Below are 18,477 nucleotides of genomic sequence, written 5' to 3'. Positions count from 1 at the left end.
ATAGGTGGTATGACTGAAATTGGTCAATATCTTGGTTTAAAAATATTACACGGTACGTGGTTTTATCCCATTTACAGTGGGGAAAGTAATTATTTGATCCCCTGCAGATTTTGTACGTTTGCCCACTTACAAAGAAATGAAGGGTCTATAATTTTTATCATATGTGTATTTTAAATGACAGAGACAGAATATCAACCAAAAATCAAGAAAAAACATGATATACGTGTTATAAATTGATTTCAGGGAGTAAAATAAGTATTTGATCCCCTACCAACCAACAATAATTCTGGCTCCCACAGGCTGGTTACAGTATGTGCTGATGTATAACAGAGGAACCTGCAAGCTACTAATGTGTACAAATTTGAAAAATGAGATGCAACAGCCACTGGCACTATTCACAATCCCATAGATGTGTTAAAGTGGCTATAAATATTTACAAAATGTGCTCAATATATTACTGTGTACAATTGATAACAGAAACAGATAAATATAAAACATATTGAAAAATAAAATAACAGATGTCAAACAAAATACATCAAATTAGTGCAGTCCAAAGAGAAAAGTGTCCATGCAAATTGAAGAGACAGCCTTCTCCAAACGAATATGATCCACAAATGAATGTTTCATGCTCCTTCCACTCCTTACTGGTGCTTGAATAGCAAAACAATATGTCACCACAAAGTGCTCCACCCCTCCAGGATTAATCTCACCTGATGTAATGTGACCACTACAGCCAAGTAGGGTCAATTAAAGATTTTTAACCTCTACCGGGCTACAAACAACACACTCCAACCTCCTTGCAGTCAACTCTCCGACAACCAGCTCCACCCTGGTTCTAGGTGTTGTCACTGTCCTTGCCTCTCCCCTATGCATGTCGACACAGGGTCACGCATCTTCCTCCCCAACCAACCAACAATAATTCTTGCTCCCACAGACTGGCTACAGTATGTGCTCATGTGGTACACAAATTAGTCCACTCAATTTAGGAAGGTGCTCTGAACGATTATGTGTATAAAAGACACATGTCAACAGAATCTTTTTCTTCCATTCAAACTCACCATCATGGGCAAGACCAAAGAGCTGTCAAAGGACATCAGGGGGAAGATTGCAGACCTACTGGAATGGGCTACAAGACCATCAGCAAGAAGCTTGGTGAGAAGTAGACATTTGTTGGAGCGATTATTAGCAAATGGAAGAAATGCAAAAAAAACATCCATCGCCCTCTTGTCTGGAGCTCCATGCAAGATTTCGCCTCATGGGGTAAAGATAATCATGAGAAAAGTAAAAGAACAGCCCAGAATTACATGGGAGGAGCATGTAAATGATCTCAAGGCAGCTGGGACCACAGTCACCAAACCATTGGTAACACAATATGCCGCCATGGATTGAAATCCTGCAGTGCCCGCTAGATCCCCCTCCTCAAGAAGGCACATATACAGGCCCATCTGAAGTTTGCCAATGAACACCTAAATGATCCAGAGAAGGATTGGGAGAAAGTGCTGTGGTCATATGAGACCAAAATTTAGCACTTTGGTATTAACTCGACTCGCCGTGTTTGGAGGAAACATGACCCTAAGAACACGATCCCTATAGTCAACCGCAGAGGTGGATACATGCTTTGGGGCTGTTCCTTTGCTAAGGGTACAGGCTGACTTTGTTGCATTGAGGAGCCAATGTACTGTACAATCTTGGATGAGAACCTTCTTTTCCCTCGGCCAGAACACTGAAAATGGCACTACAATGACCCAAAACATACTGTAAAGGCAACAAAGAAGTGTATCAAGAAGAAGCACATTAAGGTCATACAGTGGCCTAGACAGTCTCCAGACCTTGATCCTGTAGAAAATGGATGGAGCCAAAAGAGTGGACCAAAATCTCTCCTGAGATTTGTGCAAACCTAGTAACTAACTACAAGAAATGTCTTATCTCTGTGCTTGCCAACAAGGTTTTCTCCACCAAGTACCAAGTCATGTTTTGCTTGGGGATCAAATACTTATTTTACTCACTGAACTCAAAGCCAGATTTTGAGGGTGTGCCAGGGAAGCTTAGGTCTACCATTGCTCCAAATTAAAAACTTAAGGAGAGAGTCTAAGTTTAAAATGTTTGAAATGCAGATATACTGTGGAGTTTTGGGCAAAATGATCATTTTAATAAAAAAATGACATTAAAAAATAATAATCACAACAAACATTCTTACTTACCTGCTCTCTGCAGCAATTTTGCACAGAGCAGCCCAATCTTCCTATGTAAGGTCCCCCGCCAGCACCCCTGCCTCCTCCTCTTCAGCTAGTACCCCCAATAGCAAGCCGCTTTCTGGGGGCACTGGTGCATGCTCGCTCCTGAGCCCTGTTTTATGAGTCTATAAGACACAGAGTCGCAGCTCAACCCCACCCCCTCACACTCACCTCATTGGCTCACTAGCTGTGATTGACAGTAGCAGGGGCCAATGGCTCCCGCTGCTGTCTCAGCCACTGAGGAATGAGAGACCCAGGAGAAGTTCAGCTTTTGTGCACATCATTGGATTGAGAGGGAGCTCAGGTGAGTATTGAGGGGGGGTGTGCTGGGGGAGCCGCTGCATCCAGAAGGTTTTTTACCTTCATCATACCTCCCAACATTTTGAGATGGAAATGAGGGGCACCTATTAGCAAAAGTATGCAGACATTGGACACACCCCTTCCACGCCCCTTAAAGGAGAATTACGCACACAAAAAAGATAAAACGCACAAGTTTTTCCCCACTTAGAGCTTTGGAGAAAGATAAGTAAACACTACAGATATATGTGTCTAGGTCAAATTTCATGAATGGGGTTTACAACCACTTTAATCTAATTAGGCTATAAGGCAGCCAACAATATATATATATATATATATATATATATATATATATATATATATATATATATATATATATATATATATATATATTGTGGCAGGAAGTCAGGTAAATCTGTGGGTGTTGTCACAGACGGAACATACATTTCTGCCTTCTTTAGACAATACACCAATCATTATTGGGCGTCGGCTGCAGAAATAGCCAGAAAGGCTAAGGGCCGTTGGAAGGCTCCACCTGTTCAGAGTGAGGAAATTAAAGGCCTCTATAAGAAGTCCAAAAGATTACCACTAATTGGCTGCAACATCCTGAGTCTGTGTGAGTAGGAGAGCAGTGCCAGAAAGCCTTGTGTAAAGGTGAGAAGAGGATTGATTTTTCTGTGTGATAAAAATCAAAAGACTATTGTTGTGTGCTGTATGACCAGCACTGTCTACCCAGCAGTAGGCTGTGTTAGACTTCATAGATAGGTTCCTGTGTGGAAGGTAGCCGCCCAGAGTGGCTAGGATTTATTTTATGTTTGATTTTGTTTATGCTGTTTGAATGCTTGCAATTGTTTTCCAGCAAGATGGAAAAATAAACCAGAAACTTTGTTTTCAACCGTCTTCGACTGCCAGTCTGTAGAAATTCAGTGTGTGGTGAACCCATCCAAGGGGTCACACACCCCGCTACCGAGCGAACCCCTCACAATATATATATATCTCAGTTTCTACTGTACTACCCTGATGAAAGATTATTGCTCATTGTGCTTTCCACAGCATTTGTGCACCTACATACCATGCTATTTGTAAAACTATAGTTACTAGAGTTCTGAAATCCATGTTCTATAGTAATTGCAATGTCTACCTGTGTCCTAATAAATAATTAGAACACTTTATGTTCTTATTACCTGGTTCCATTAAACTAGTGACAATGCTAGGCATATGCTGTAATCTAGGCATGATTTGATTGAGCATAACACCAAATTACAATATACAAAGCATGTAAAATATTGTTACTAGATTTACACTCATCAAACATAGCAAGCAAATAAAAAATGTTTTAAATGCCAACAAACCGCTCCTGGACTATATTTTCCTATGGATCCCTAAGACAGTTTTTTTTATTATTATTATTCTAATAAATTCTAGATTTAAAACAACAAGCTAATAAACTGCTATACAGTATCATAAAGTTACAAAACAATGGATAGAAAAACAGATTTAAATTGATACATACATTAAGCAGATTAATATGTTTGTCAATGAAAAATAAATTAATGCAGTTTATTAATCAACCCTTTCAGCCACATCCTGTCTATATGCACTCGCTCGAACATTGACTTAATATCATTAGGACCAAATTCCCAATCGGAACAATAGTGATCAATTCAAGATAAGGAAAATAAAAATAAAATCAGGAGCAGTCTGATCCATTGGTCACCAGTTAACTGACCATATAGACAATGACCACACTGTGATTTGTGTCAATCAAATGGCACTGGTCTGAGAGCAAATGTAAATATAATCGGATCCATTACACAATTAGAGCTCCAGTGCAGTATCTTTGAGTCCTATTTCTAGAAATGTGCCCAAGAGAGCCCTACGGGAAATATAAGTAATCATGACTGTCTTGCCACTTATTGTGTTTCATAGTTCTTAAAATCACTAGAGCTGAAAGCGCAATCCAATGCCTACTTCAGAAGCAAAAAAAAATGTGCAAAAAATGGATTGCAATTAAGAAGAAAAAAAATATATAGCATGCTTTGGCAATAATATTACTGTCCGGGAGAGAAAATAACTGTAATACCCTGAGTTTTAACATCAAAATTGTTATTGCTTTTAAAATTCCACAAGTGGCATATAATGACAGCATAGCAACAGGATTCTGATTACATTGTAATAATGTGGGTTTCTCAGTCAGTCTACAGTTATAACCAGGCGATTAGGCAGCAGCACCTGGAAAAACTCCATTAACGCTGACTGCTTCCATCTCCTCTGCAAGTCATTTACAAGTATATGATCCTAATTTCTATAAACATGCTGGGGCTGAGATATTATTTGGACAATTGGGATTATTCTAGTAGATGCTTAAATGTTTTTTTTTTCCTCCCACTGCCTGAGGGTTGATACAGATGGAAATCAAAACTATCTTTTTTCCGCTTCTGCTTGTTTTTATAAAATAAATACTGATTTCTCCTCCCCACCTCCACCAAGCTAGGGAAACAGAATGCTTGTGAATAAGCCCAAGTTTGAGTAATATGGTAAGAAGCAGAAGTCATTTTTAAAGTACAGGTGCCAAAACAGCAGGGGGCAGATCCACATACATCTGCGCCGGGCGAAGCGTATCCAAGATACGCTATGCCACCGTAACTTATCTTTTTTATTTCGAATCCTCAAAGAATTTGCGCCATAAGTTACGGCGGCGTAGTGTATCTCTGGCGGCGTAAGGGCGCGGAATTCAAATGGATGTAATGGGGGCGAGTTTTATGTAAATACGTCGTGACCCGACGTAAACAACGTTTTTTTTAACTGCGCATGCGCCGTCCGTGGGGGTATCCCAGTGCGCATGCTCGAAATTAAACTGGAACCCGCCAATGCTTACGACGGTGACGTCATTCTACGCAAATTCCTATTCACGAACGACTTACGCAAACAACGTAAAAATTTCAAAATTGTACGCGGGAACGACAACCATACTTAACATTGAGTACGCCTCAGAATAGCAGCTTTAACTATACGCCGGAAAAAGCCGAACGCAAACGACGTAAAAAAATGCGCCGGCCGGACGTACGTCCGTGGATCGCCGTAACCAGCTAATTTGCATACTCGACGTGGAATTCGACGGGAACGCCACCTAGCGGCCGCCGAAAACTTGCAGCTTAGATCCGACGGCGTACGAAGACATATGCCTGTCGGATCTAGCCGAGATGCCATCATATCTTGTTTTGAGGATTCAAAACAAAGATACGACGCGGGAAAATTCAAATTACGCCGGCGTATCAATAGATAATACCTTTGTGGATCTGCCCCCAGGAATTTTATCATTCTGCATACAAATCAACAGAAGAATAATGACTATATGTAATAAGTCTGTTTGTGATTTAGGTGCAATATTTATTCTGTCAATTTAAACTGTATTGTTACAATTACATTAAAAAATAAGGCAATACTTAAACTTTAAATGTTACCAAGGCCAGTTTATCTGACAGATATTTTAGTTGTTGGTTGGTGCTGATAGATTGAATCATGCACAATGTTCTGGCAGGACATTTCTCATGTACCAGACATCAGTGGATGATTTAGTATACCCATAACAATACTTACCTTTGGCACAAGTGGACCAGATCACAGGGCGAGTCCAAAATACAATAAAGACAAACTTTATTTAACCACTTACTGCCGGCCGTACGACTATATACGGCCGCAGTGTGGTTGCCAATCTCCGGGAGGCCGTCTATATACGGCCTCCAGCCACTGGGGGGCGCACGCGCGTGCCCGCCGCATCACTGAGATGCCGATGCGCGTGCCTGGCGGCCGCGATGTCCACCAAGCACCCGCGATCGGCGGTTACACAGACAAGGACGTGGATCTGTGTGTGTAAACACACAGATCCACGTCCTGTCAGGGAGAGAGGAGACCGATCTGTGTCCCTTGTACATAGGGATACAGATTGGTCACCTCCCCCAGTCAGTCCCCTTCCCCCACAGTTAGAAACCCTATGCAGGGTACACATTTAACCCCTTCCTCACCCCCTAGTGTTAACCCCTTCCCTGCCAGTCACATTTATACAGTAATTAGTGCATATTTATAGCACTGATCGCAGTATAAATGTGAATGGTGCCAAAAATGTGTCAAAAGTGTCTGATGTGTCCGCCATAATGTCGCAGTCTCAATAAAAATCACAGATTGCCGCCATTACTAGTAAAAAATAAATTATAAAAAATAATAATAATTCTGTCCCCTATTTTGTAGACGCTATAACTTTTGCGCAAACCAGTCGCTTATTGCGTTTTTTTTTTTTTACCAAAAATATGTAGAAGAATACGTATCAGCCTAAACTGAGAAAAAAAATGTTTTTTATTTTTTTTTTTTATTTGGGCTATTTATTACAGCAACAAGTAAAAACAATTATTTTTTTCAAAATTGTTGCTCTTTTTTTGTTTATAGCGCAAAAAATAAAAACCGCAAAGGTGATCAAATACCACCAAAAGAAAGCTCTACTTGTGGGGAAAAAAAATGTCCATTTTGTTTGGGAGCCATGTCGCACGACCGCGCAATTGTCAGTTAAAGCGTTGCAGTGCCGGAAGCTGAAATTTCACCTGGGCAGGAGGGGGGTATATGTGCCCAGTAAGGAAGTGGTTAAAGTGGAGTTCCTCTCTATCTTTTTTTCACATTTTACAAGTCCTTGATTAATAATGAAAAACATTTGGAGTGAAAAAATATTTTTTACTTACCAGAAGTGCCCTTGCTAGGTGGTGGCTCCTAATCTGCCACTTCCGGCTCCGCATCACCTTCTTCCTCGCCTGTGCTCATGGGAAATGCGAGTTATCATTTTCTAGGAGTCATTGGGCAGGACTGTGTGCAAAAATCGCATTATTTCCCGACAGGAAATTACGCCATTTAAGACGGATCTATCTATCTTTCTATTTTGCAATAACGACACGACGAGACCTTTCTCCATCGCAGCCCGTTGATAAACAATCGTCGATAAGGCCGCTGGAGCATTGCGAATGTGGTAAATTGAGAGGTACATGCTGGTTACCCAGCATGCATCTCTCGATATGTTATCCAGGAAGAGGTTGTGATTGGGCTTCATATGCCCACACTCATAGCAATGGCCAGAAGAGGATCGGCTAAATCGTAAGTAAAAAAAAAATAGGATTACTATCCAGTAGCATATACACATATAGGCCCGGATTCTCAAACGAGATACGCCATCGTAACTCTGAGTCCGAGCCGTCATATCTATGCGCCTGATTCTTAGAATCAGTTACGCATAGATTTGTATTAGATCCGACCGGCGTAAGTCTCTTACACCGTCGTATCTTAACTGCATATTTACGCTGGCCACTAGGGGCGTGTACGCTGATTTACGCCTAGAAATATGTAAATCAGCTAGATCCGCAAATTCATGAACGTACGCCCGGCCGGCGCAGTACAGATACGCCGTTTACGTTAGGCTTTTCCCGGCGTAAAGTTACCCCTGCTATATGAGGCGTACATGAGGCGTACCAATGTTAAGTATGGACGTCGTTCCAGCGTCGAATTTTGAAAATTTTACGTTGTTTGCGTAAGTCGTTCGCGAATAGGGCTGGGCGTCATTTACGTTCACTTCGAAAGCATTGGCTTCTTGCGGGTTAATTTGGAGAATGCGCACTGGGATACTTTCACGGACTGCACATGCGCCGTTCGTAAAAAGCGTCATTTACGTGGGGTCACATAAAATTAACATAACACACGCCCACATCTACCACATTTGAATTAGGCGGGCTTACGCCGGCCTATTTACGCTACGCCGCCGCAACTTTCGTTTGAGAATAGAATACGGCACTTGCCTGTAAAAGTTGCGGAGGCGTAACGTAAATAGGATACGTTACGCCCGCACAAAGATACGCGATTCTACGTGAATCCGGGCCATAGTTTATGTGTGTTATTAATGCAGTGTGAGGGGTGCCTTTTAACAAAAATAAATAAAAAATTCCCATGGAGAAAACTCCACTTTAAAAGGTACACATACTAAGCATATAAGTGTGCATTTAAAGGAAAACAATACAATTTGGGTACAGAAGAAAAAAACAAATTTGGGAAAATGTCTGTACTATTTTGTTTGTTAGCACATTACAAGTTAGGAGTCAAAATCATTAATGCAAGATATACACCAATCAGCCATAAAATTTATGACCACTGACAGGAAAAGTGAGCAACGTTGACTATTTCATTCCTCAGTGGCTCGGAGAAAGAGAGTCCTCCCTTAAATTGTGTCAGCCTAGACATCACAGATGCCATCTGGTTTCCTTGCATCTCTGGAGCATTTCTGCAGTCCTAGAGGCAACTTGTTCACATTATGCTTTGACATACATTTATACATCATACGTTTGTGAGTATTTTGTGTGTCACTTTTTATTCTTCAATAAATGTTTATAACGGAATTGCACTAGGTCGGTGTGCCCTTCTCTTGTTATCATTTTCTTCTAGTACTTTTGGATACCCATGGTCCTGAGAGGGCAGCAAGGCTCTAGGCATTGACAATAAGGATACATATATACTTTTTTCCCTTAAAGCGGTGGTTCACCCTGCTGAACAACATTTCAGCATAAAATCCGGCAAAGTAGCGCGAGCTACACTATGCCGGTCTTACATTTTTTAACCCCGTACTCACTGTTTAATCGTACATAGACGATTCCGTCTGCCGCGGGGAATGGGCGTTCCTAGCAAGAGGGAGGGTGATTGACGGCCGACTCTGGCACGTCACGCTCCCCGAAGACAGCCGGAGTAGGTCTCGGCTCTTCGCGGCGCCTGCGCACAGGCTATGCGCAGGCGCCGTGAAGAGCCAAGCCTATTTCGGCTATTTCCGGAGAAGCGTGACGCGCCAGAGCCGGCCGTCAATCACTTTCCGTCTGGATTGGAACGCCCATTCCCCGTGGGCAGACGGAATCGTCTAGGTCGGATTAAACAGTGAGTACGGGGATAAAAAATGTAAGACCGGCATACTGTAGCTCGCGCTACGATGCCGAATTTTATGATAGAATAAAAAAAAAAAAAATTTTTTTTTTATTCAAGGGTGAACCCCCGCTTTAAGCATAACACCTGATCGCAGGAGAGTTACTTTCTAGGTAAAGTGAGCAACATTGCCTATTTCATTACAATGGCACCTGAAAGTGGGTGGGATATAGCAGGCAGCAAGTGAACATGTTGTCACTGAAGCTGATGTGTCGAAAGCAGAAAAAATGGGCGAGCATAATGATTTGAGTGACTTTAACAAGGAACACATTGTAATGGCTTGATGACTGGGTCAGAGTATCTCCAAAACTGCAGCCCTTGTGGGATGTTTCTGGTCTGCAGTGGTCAGGACCTAACAAAAGTGGTCCAAGGAAGGAAAACCGGTGAACAGAGTCATGGGCAGCCAAGGTCAGAACACATAGTGCATCGCAGTTTGTTGAGTATGGGGCTGCACAACCACAGATTGGTCAGGGTGCCCATGCTGACCCATGTCCACAGCCAAAAGTGGCTACAGTGTTCATGTGAGCATCAGAACTGGACTACAAAAGCAATGGAAGAAGGTCGCCTGGTCTGATTAATTCAAGCATGTTTGAGGAACACAACGATGAGTTTGACTTGGCCTCCAATTCCTTCAGATCTCAATGCAATCTTGCATCTGTGGGATGTGCTGAAAAAACAAGTCTGATCCATGGAGGCCCCACCTTGCCCCCATTTCCATCCATTAAACTTCAGCCAACACATTGATGTGGTGAATGAATGGGCAAATTATGGCATTTTCAATTGATAAATTTAGGCTAAAATCCTTATTTGCAAGCCCGAAAAGGTACAACGAATCTGTGTGGCAGTGAGTAAGCATCACAGGTTCTACTTTGGGATCAATGGTGAATCACTGATAAAATCGGCAGTATATACATGCTGTTCTTGTGGGTCCCCCTCCCGCCATGGGCCCACCATGGGCCAACCAGGGCTTGATTTCTGAATACAGAACTACCCCACTTCATGTGGACGATCTTGATGAGTTTTTCTGAGGTGATATGAATTTTTGAACTAATAGTTTTTTCCATGTGTCTGCATATACTTATACTAGTGTCTTGTTGAACTAAAACCCTTTGTAATTGTATATTACTATTGTCATTGTTTATGATGATTTGATAATAATTCAATATCTTGTCTATCTCTAGTTTTAAATGACATACTATTGTCATATGTTGACACCAAAGAGGTCTGAGAAGTCAGGAGGAAACGGGGTGTCCCGGGAAACACGTTGAACCCTTTCTCGCCAACCATGTTGATATTCCAAGTGGGATGTTTTTGAGATAGGTTAATGTTCTCATTTGTTGACCTTGTACATGAGATCAAATGCTTTTATAATGTGTATGTGTATAACGATCATGATTTTAATTGTTGTATACAATTAAGAATGATGACATTTTATTTAATGTGTAATGTGGAGGAATACAAAGTCCCATATTTTTTGTTTCTGTTTTAGTTTACAATTTTTAGGGATTATACCTCATCTTGTGTACTTGGGGTTAAAAAGCCCACCACTTACATGATTATTTTAGAAGGATCTGAGGCAACCTACATTTACAAAAGACCTGTGGTTAGTTCTCCAAGATGTTCAACACTTCTTAAATGGATACATGGCTGTTAACCATTTGGGAGGTAAAAAAAAAACTTGTCAGGAGACAGACCAGATAATGGTTGTGCAGAGGTTGGTGTGAAAGTATGCTGATGGCCTCTGTGGTCAGAGTCAGCAATCAATAGAACAATTTGGCCTGTAAAATCCTGCTTGCCTGAGATGAAATCATCCCAGGAGAGAACCAAGAAGGAGGCAATTGCTGATCGAGCTAAGGAAGGCTGTCAGTTTCAGGCTCTTCTGTAGGTGCCCTGCAGGCAGCAATGGTATCTCTAGTGGATCGTGAGCTGGAGCAACAGGATACAGCAGGGTGGCGCCTTGTGCGTATGGCAACTGACATATCACTGCTTAGTACGGACATCATAGCTGAGGGTAAAAGGCCTTCAATACCCACAAATTAGCTGCTAGCCGGTTGAGGGTCTAGGATGGGCAAAGGTGACCAGTTCACTGTAGTCAGACAGCAAAGACCAATGGAGAATCCATGTGTCTCTTGGCAAGCATTCAACCAATGAAGTCTGGGTACAGCTTCCAAAGTTATTACTGAGGATACACTGATCCAGATATCTGCCTGTAAAGACTAGCTAGCCAAGTCATCTTGTAGAAGAATCTTGATTAAAGAATAAATAATCTTGACTGAACAAAAAAAAAACAGAGTAGGAAGCAAAAAGGTTAGTTTTTTTTTCTCAGCAGATAACAGACTCACATGCTCATAGGACAGTAGTAAAAAACTAAGGCATACTGGGAGAAGGAGTGATCAATTATTCTGGGCTTGCACCGTTTTTACAGATTTTACTGTATGGGGCAGTATGACCCAACAGTAAATGAATTCCTGTGTCCCTCAATGATTGCTAAAGAAAGTGGTTTGTTCAAAATAACAAAACCGTTTTTATCTGATGTGTGGCTTATAATTCAAAGAACAGGAGGAGAGTCTGAAGGGATTTTTGTTTGTAAATACTTAACTGCCTGTAATTCAAAGCCATGTATGTTTTAGATTAACTATTACATACTCAAGTCCTCACATTTTTTTTTCCCATAAGGACTCATTCACAAAAGGTGCTAATCCCCATTTGGCGTGAAGAGCCCTTTGTTTACTTTTTTGTCCTAGCGTTGAGCTACTGTATGTGCAGGCAGCCCATATTAGTGAATGAGCACACATCAGCTGTATGGACTCACCCACACAATTCAGTTTGACAAGTACGCAGGGAGGGTGTATGGTCTTGGTTGTTCAGGCTCTACATTGGGGTCCACATATTCACCCCTGTGTATCTGTCAAACTAGGCTGTGCAGGTGAATCCATATAGCCAGTGCATGTCCATTCAGTAACATTGGCTGCCTGCACACAGATCAGCGCTGTGACAGAAAAGAAACGTCCATTCACTAACATGGGCTGCCTGCACACCCATCAGCGCTGAGACAGAAAAGTAACGTCCATTCACTAACAAGGGCAGCCTGCACATAGATTAGCGCTGAGACAGAAAAGTAAGGGGCTCTTTACGTTGTATGGGGGTGAGTGCCTGTGTGAATGAGCCCCTATTCATTATAGTAAAAAAAATATACAAAGTATACAAGCAAGCCTTCCAACTTTTCAAATTTTACTGCGGGACACTCTTTCACATTTTTTTTCTGCCATCATTAAGTTGTTGAGCGTGGGGGGGGGGGGGGGGGCTTTTTTCATGCTATCAAAATTGTTGAGGGGATGGGTGCTACCGCGGGGTGGTGCCGCCGACCGCCCGACATTGTCCCGCATCTTCGTTTGCAGGACAATGTCTCCTCTCGCAGGACTGCAGGAAACCAGTGTCTATGCTGGAAAAGTCCCACAGAATCCATGCATGTTGGGAGGTATGTACAAACATTAATGTTATATTAGTACCATGTTTTACTCTGAAAGATAGGACATAATCATTATACTTACTTTGTTTTGGGTGAACTCACGGAACATTGAAGCAAGTCCATCATCATCATTGTCGCAGTCAGTTTTGATGGCTATGTTGAGAATGTGGATTGGTTCATCTCGGATACTCTGAACAAAGAGCACTTACATTAATGCTAGAAATATCACATTCTTTTAAATATAAAAAAACGTCAGACTAACTAAAAAATGAAAGGCTTACTGTCAGGATCACCGGGTAAAAATAAAAGGAAAAAAAAGCATTAAAAAATTAATCTAATGCAGCCACCACATCTAAGGACTGGTAAGCTGCAATATAATGATTTTTTGTTTTTGGGTTTAATACCGATTTATATTCAAAACCAAAATGAGTAATTTATGCAACATACTATACCAATTATTCTGACCTGGGCTGCACTACTCCCCATACATTAGAAATAATTGGTCCTCTCCCACACCCTTAGTTAACTAATTTTGTGTAGCAGAAGTTGAAAACCCAGTGGAAATTCCAACAGTATTTGGAGTGCCAACACTGATCACATTTTATCTAGTCAAATTTTAAAAATATGTAATTTTTAAAATTTGAAATAAAAAAGGCGCAAGTGGGGTGAAATATAGCAAACCTGTCTGAATGATAGCTCTGATTATTCCATAGGGTGACAGCCAACTATTTCCTCTCACATGGTTTACCATATGAACAGAGGATCACATGTTGATGTTGATTTACTAAAGGAGTTTAAGAATGTTCATACAATAAATTGTGTAAAGATATTCACTTCAATTTTCCAGTGACGTATAATTAAAATCACTGTTTACTTATTCTCTTTTTCACATGATTGGATAATTGAAGCGAACAGCTTCACACAATTTATTGTGAATATTATGAAATCCTTTAGTAAAATTTGAAATGTTATCTCTTGTACCAAACCCCATAAAGCAAAACGGCCCTTATGTTCATCAAAGAGCTTGAGTAAGTCCCTTATTAGGCAAAGAAAAACAAATTCATTTTTTACAATTTCTGAATAGGATTTGTTAAAATAAAACTATATCTGATACACAGTTTATTGCTACAGCTAAATGCAACAGGCAATTATGCAAGTGGGTTTTTGCAGACAAGAATGCAGTCATATGCGAAGAAGGTCTAATTATTATTGTGTTACAGTTATTTATGCAAAGCTGTCTGAAGTCTTAAGGTACAACACCTTAGGAGAAAGGAGCCCTATACAATGAAGGCAAAAGAAAACTCAGTAAAAAAAACAAAAAAAGTTGAAATAAAATTCAGTCAGTCATTTTAAAAGCATACAAAATTTCCCATGATGTATACAAAATGCTTCTATCCAACTAGAATGTGAATAAATCCCAATTGAAAAATCCATAGGATACACTAAGGTCTGGCAACACAATGAAACCAAGTACATAACATAATGAATAACAAATATTAAGTGGTGTGAGTGGTAAGGATGCATATTAATCAAAAGTGTCTATATAACAAAAAAAAAGCGTCAAAGTCAAAATAGAGCAACAGAGGTCAAGAAAACAAGAGTAAGTGCCTAAAAGTAATGAAAATTAATCTTGATAAATACCAAAACATGTTAATAGAGTAGATGCTCAGAGGGAACATTCTAGTCTACACATTGCATTGCAATTTCCAAATCATCATGTGCTTCCTTTCACCTTTCCTGTTATATAGCTCTTATTATGGCTGGTATATCCAGGTGGTTTGGTCCTACAAGCATTTCAAGTGCATCCCTAGACAAGAGACCTCAACCTGTGAACACAACTGAAAAAATACAGCAGATATGCCAAGGTCAGGATTTTCCTCAATTGACCCTAACCCGAGTTGTTAGATGCATCTCACATGTGTTTCTAAGCACAGTTTCTTATCACATGATTTGGCCATGTCCACCAAATCACCTGCGACAAGGCAATTATAACCGGTGGGTGAACTTAAACACTACAGCTATTCCAGAATGAAAAACAAAAGACCTGAAAGATAGGCTCTGCCCCTATTTCCATTTCCAAGACTAACTTGTAATTCTGACTGGAATGCTCAATATAAACAACCTGGTTAATGTCAATAAGCAGCAAGCCAGATTTAAATATTACCAACACATCACACCACTTTCAAACAATAAGTTTAATGTATGTACCTTATTGTCATCTTCATCATAGAGAGAAGGATGGCCAGCTTCTGGAAAAATAGGACTCTGAGGAGGGGAGTCCGAGAAGCAACTCATGACATCATCAAACATTCTGAGAATAAAAAGACATTTTATCATATTTATATCAGATTTTAACAGTTAAAAAGCTCGAATTTTTAGAGAAGACAGAAAAATATGAAAAGGTAAAAAAGTGTATTTTTATTTCATCCCTACCATCAATAAATAAATCCCGTTCAACGTCATGTGAAAGGTTTAGCAAAAGCTTTTAAAGCTTCTCGAGTATCTCACTTTCACATAGCTGACATGCAGCAAACTTCTCATAAAAATAAAAAGGCTACATTAATCTAATCAGCCTTTATTAGGCAAATAACTGAAAAGCTTATGACGTGAGCAATGAGAGCGGTGTAATCGCCTCTCTTCCCAGGGGTCGTGCATCTGCACACATGGAAAGACAGATGCCACACTCATTGATTCAAGAGAAGACAGTCCCTGCTGGGCTGTATTCGGCAGTTATGCCTAATTCTTCCTGACATTTCATTCCTTACTGTGCAAGCAGATTCCTATATTCCAGCTCCCATAACAGGCACCAGCTCCCACTGTCGAAATGCAAGTGGGGAGTCATGCAGAAACAGCGGAGATGGAGAACATTAGCAGCACCCATTTGAAAGCTTAACAACAGACCACAGTGTTCCAATTTTAAAGCAACGACAAAGCATATAAAGTTTTCCTATTGGTCAAAACGTATTTTTTTCCCATATCTATGCAACCCTGACAGATTCTTCAGAGCTTTACAAAGTACACACATCGGCATCATCCAGGGGAACCTTAGGTTAGAACAGTTTCCATGCAGATTTGGTCATGTGAGAGCTGAGCCTACACGAGTCAACAGTGCTAACCATTGCTCTTCTGGTTTGCTCAAACCAAGTAGCATACAATTATAAAGTATATACAATCATAAATAAACAGATACTGCTTATTTAAAAGTAATATACTGTACATCAGAAAGCTTATAATACAAAAGTTCTTCCAATAATATTAAAATTATTTTCACCCAGTCAAGACTAGAAATATACTGTATATAAGCCATATCTGTATAGAAGGTAATCAGAATATTTTACACAAGCAGCAAATACCTGACAAAATCTTCAAAAGTTCGGAAGGCAACCATTCCACCCATTCTTTGACATGGAGGAGTGAATGAGGTATCCAGGAGGACATCACTGACACTGGCAACATGAACCATTCCATAGTGATTAAGATTTGAAGAAAATGACATTCTGCAGAGTAAAAAAAAATGTTTACAATGTGCATCAGTTCCCCAATTAACAGCTTGTTTGGTGTATAACTGAACACTACACAGTATACTGTATATCTTCTAACATGTAATCCATGCAAAAAATTGCCATATCGGTATGGATTAACATTAAGTGCTAGAGCTGCACGATTCTGGCCAAAATGAGAATCACAATTTTTTTGCTTAGAATAAAGATCACGATTCTCGCAGCGTAACATCATCTTTCATATACTACTATTTTTTTTTTTTTCATTCATTAAAGTGTATTTTTTTCCCCAAAAAAATGCATTTGAAAGACCGCTGCGCAAATACAGTGTGAGATAAAATATTGCAACAGCCACCATTTTAATCTCTAGGGTCTCTCTAAAATTTTTGGGGGGGTCCAAGTAATTTTCTAGCAACAAAAATAATAATTTTAACTTGAAGCCAACAAGTGTCAGAAAAAGGTTTAGTCATTAAGTGGCTAATCTTTCCTCATTTACACACCAAAGTTCATTCTTTTGATCTAAAGAACAAAAGTTACAATGTTTATAGTTAGCTCAGCGACTGAGGAATGTTGTGATACTTGGTAGACTTTTTGTTTTGTTTTTAACAGCTGTCGGCTTCAGCTTACGCGGCGCAAGTTCAAAGATGCGCCGTCGTATCTATGCCCTGTATTCAGGAACCAAGATACGCCTAAATTTTAGCTTGATACGACCGACGTAAGTCTCCTACGCCGTCGTATCTTGGGTGCATATTTACGCTGGCCGCTAGTGGCGCTTCCATAGATTTACGCGTCAAATATGCAAATTACCTAGATACGCCGATTCACAAACGTATTTGTGCCCGTCGGATTTAGCTACGCCGTTTTCGTAAGGCTTACGTCCAGCGTAAAGTTACCCCTGCTATATGAGGTGCAGGTAATGCAAAGTATGGACGTCGGAACAAGCGTATATTTTTACGTCGTTTACGTAAGTTGTACGTTAATGGGGCTGGGCGTAGGTTACGTTCGAGTCGTTGCCATTGAGCCGTCATATCTTAGGGCGTAAATTTGACGCGATTCTGAGCATGCGCGCATGCGCCGTTCGTACGGCGCTTTATTTACATCGGGTCACGATGCATTACAATACAACACGCCCACTACCAGCCTACTTTGAATTACGCGGGCTTACGCCGGCCCATTTACGCTACGCCTACGTAACTTTGAAAGCAAGTGCTTTGTGAATACAGTACTTGCCTCTCAATGTTACGTCGGCGTAGCGCATATGAGATGCGCTACGCCCGCTCAAAGATACGACAATGTATCTGAATCGCGGCCCTAGTGTCCAAAAATTCAAAATGCAATCATACACTCATATAAATTGCCATATTATACAGTAGGTGTTTGTGATATTGTGCTTTTAGCACGACAGCGTCGCGCTGATACTCGGCGACAGGGTGCCGAGATCTCACCGACATCTCACACTCACTGGAATAGTGACAGCACATCCCAGCAAGCGCGTCATAGAAGCGACGGGAGATCCGACTTGGATTCCCGCCAATTCTACACGTGTGCGGCGTTTGTTATGAATCCTGAGGGGGAAGTCCCCGCCGGATTTTAAATAAAAATCCGGCATGGGTCCCCCCCTCAGGAGCATACCGGGCCCTTAGGTCTGTTATGGGTTGTAAGGAGAGCCCCCCTACGCCGAAAAAACGGCGTAGGGGGTCCCCCTACAATCCATACCAGACCCGTATCCAAAGCACGCAACCCGGCCAGCCAGGAAGGGAGTGGGGACGAGCGAGCGCCCCCCCCCCCTCCTGAGCCGTACCAGGCTGCATGCCCTCAACATGGGGGGGTTGGGTGCTCTGGGGCAGGGGGGCGCACTGCGGCCCCCCCACCTCAGAGCACCCTGTCCCCATGTTGATGAGGACAGGGCCCCTTCCCGACAACCCTGGCCGTTGGTTGTCGGGGTATGCGGGCGGGAGGCTTATCGGAATCTGGGAGCCCC

The 18,477-nt window shown here is 41.2% G+C and overlaps 1 protein-coding gene across 3 annotated transcripts in view; it reads right to left on the bottom strand.

Annotated features, from left to right (window-relative positions):
• The window catches only part of ACACA (acetyl-CoA carboxylase alpha), a 510,335-nt gene that overhangs the window by 234,984 nt on the left and 256,874 nt on the right, over positions 1-18,477 (bottom strand). For all 3 annotated transcript variants that reach the window (XM_040337823.1, XM_040337822.1, XM_040337824.1), the window contains 3 exons: positions 16,350-16,493; positions 15,205-15,307; positions 13,079-13,186 (listed from right to left, as the gene is read on the bottom strand). In XM_040337823.1, coding sequence (XP_040193757.1) covers positions 13,079-13,186; positions 15,205-15,307; positions 16,350-16,493 — 355 coding nt within the window. The remainder of the gene's footprint in view (positions 1-13,078; positions 13,187-15,204; positions 15,308-16,349; positions 16,494-18,477) is intronic.

The sequence above is a fragment of the Rana temporaria genome, chromosome 2, assembly GCF_905171775.1.
Source record: "Rana temporaria chromosome 2, aRanTem1.1, whole genome shotgun sequence".
Taxonomy (NCBI): domain Eukaryota; kingdom Metazoa; phylum Chordata; class Amphibia; order Anura; family Ranidae; genus Rana; species Rana temporaria.
The sequence above is the reverse complement of the archived record's forward strand: the minus strand, read 5'-3'. Positions and strand labels throughout refer to the sequence as shown.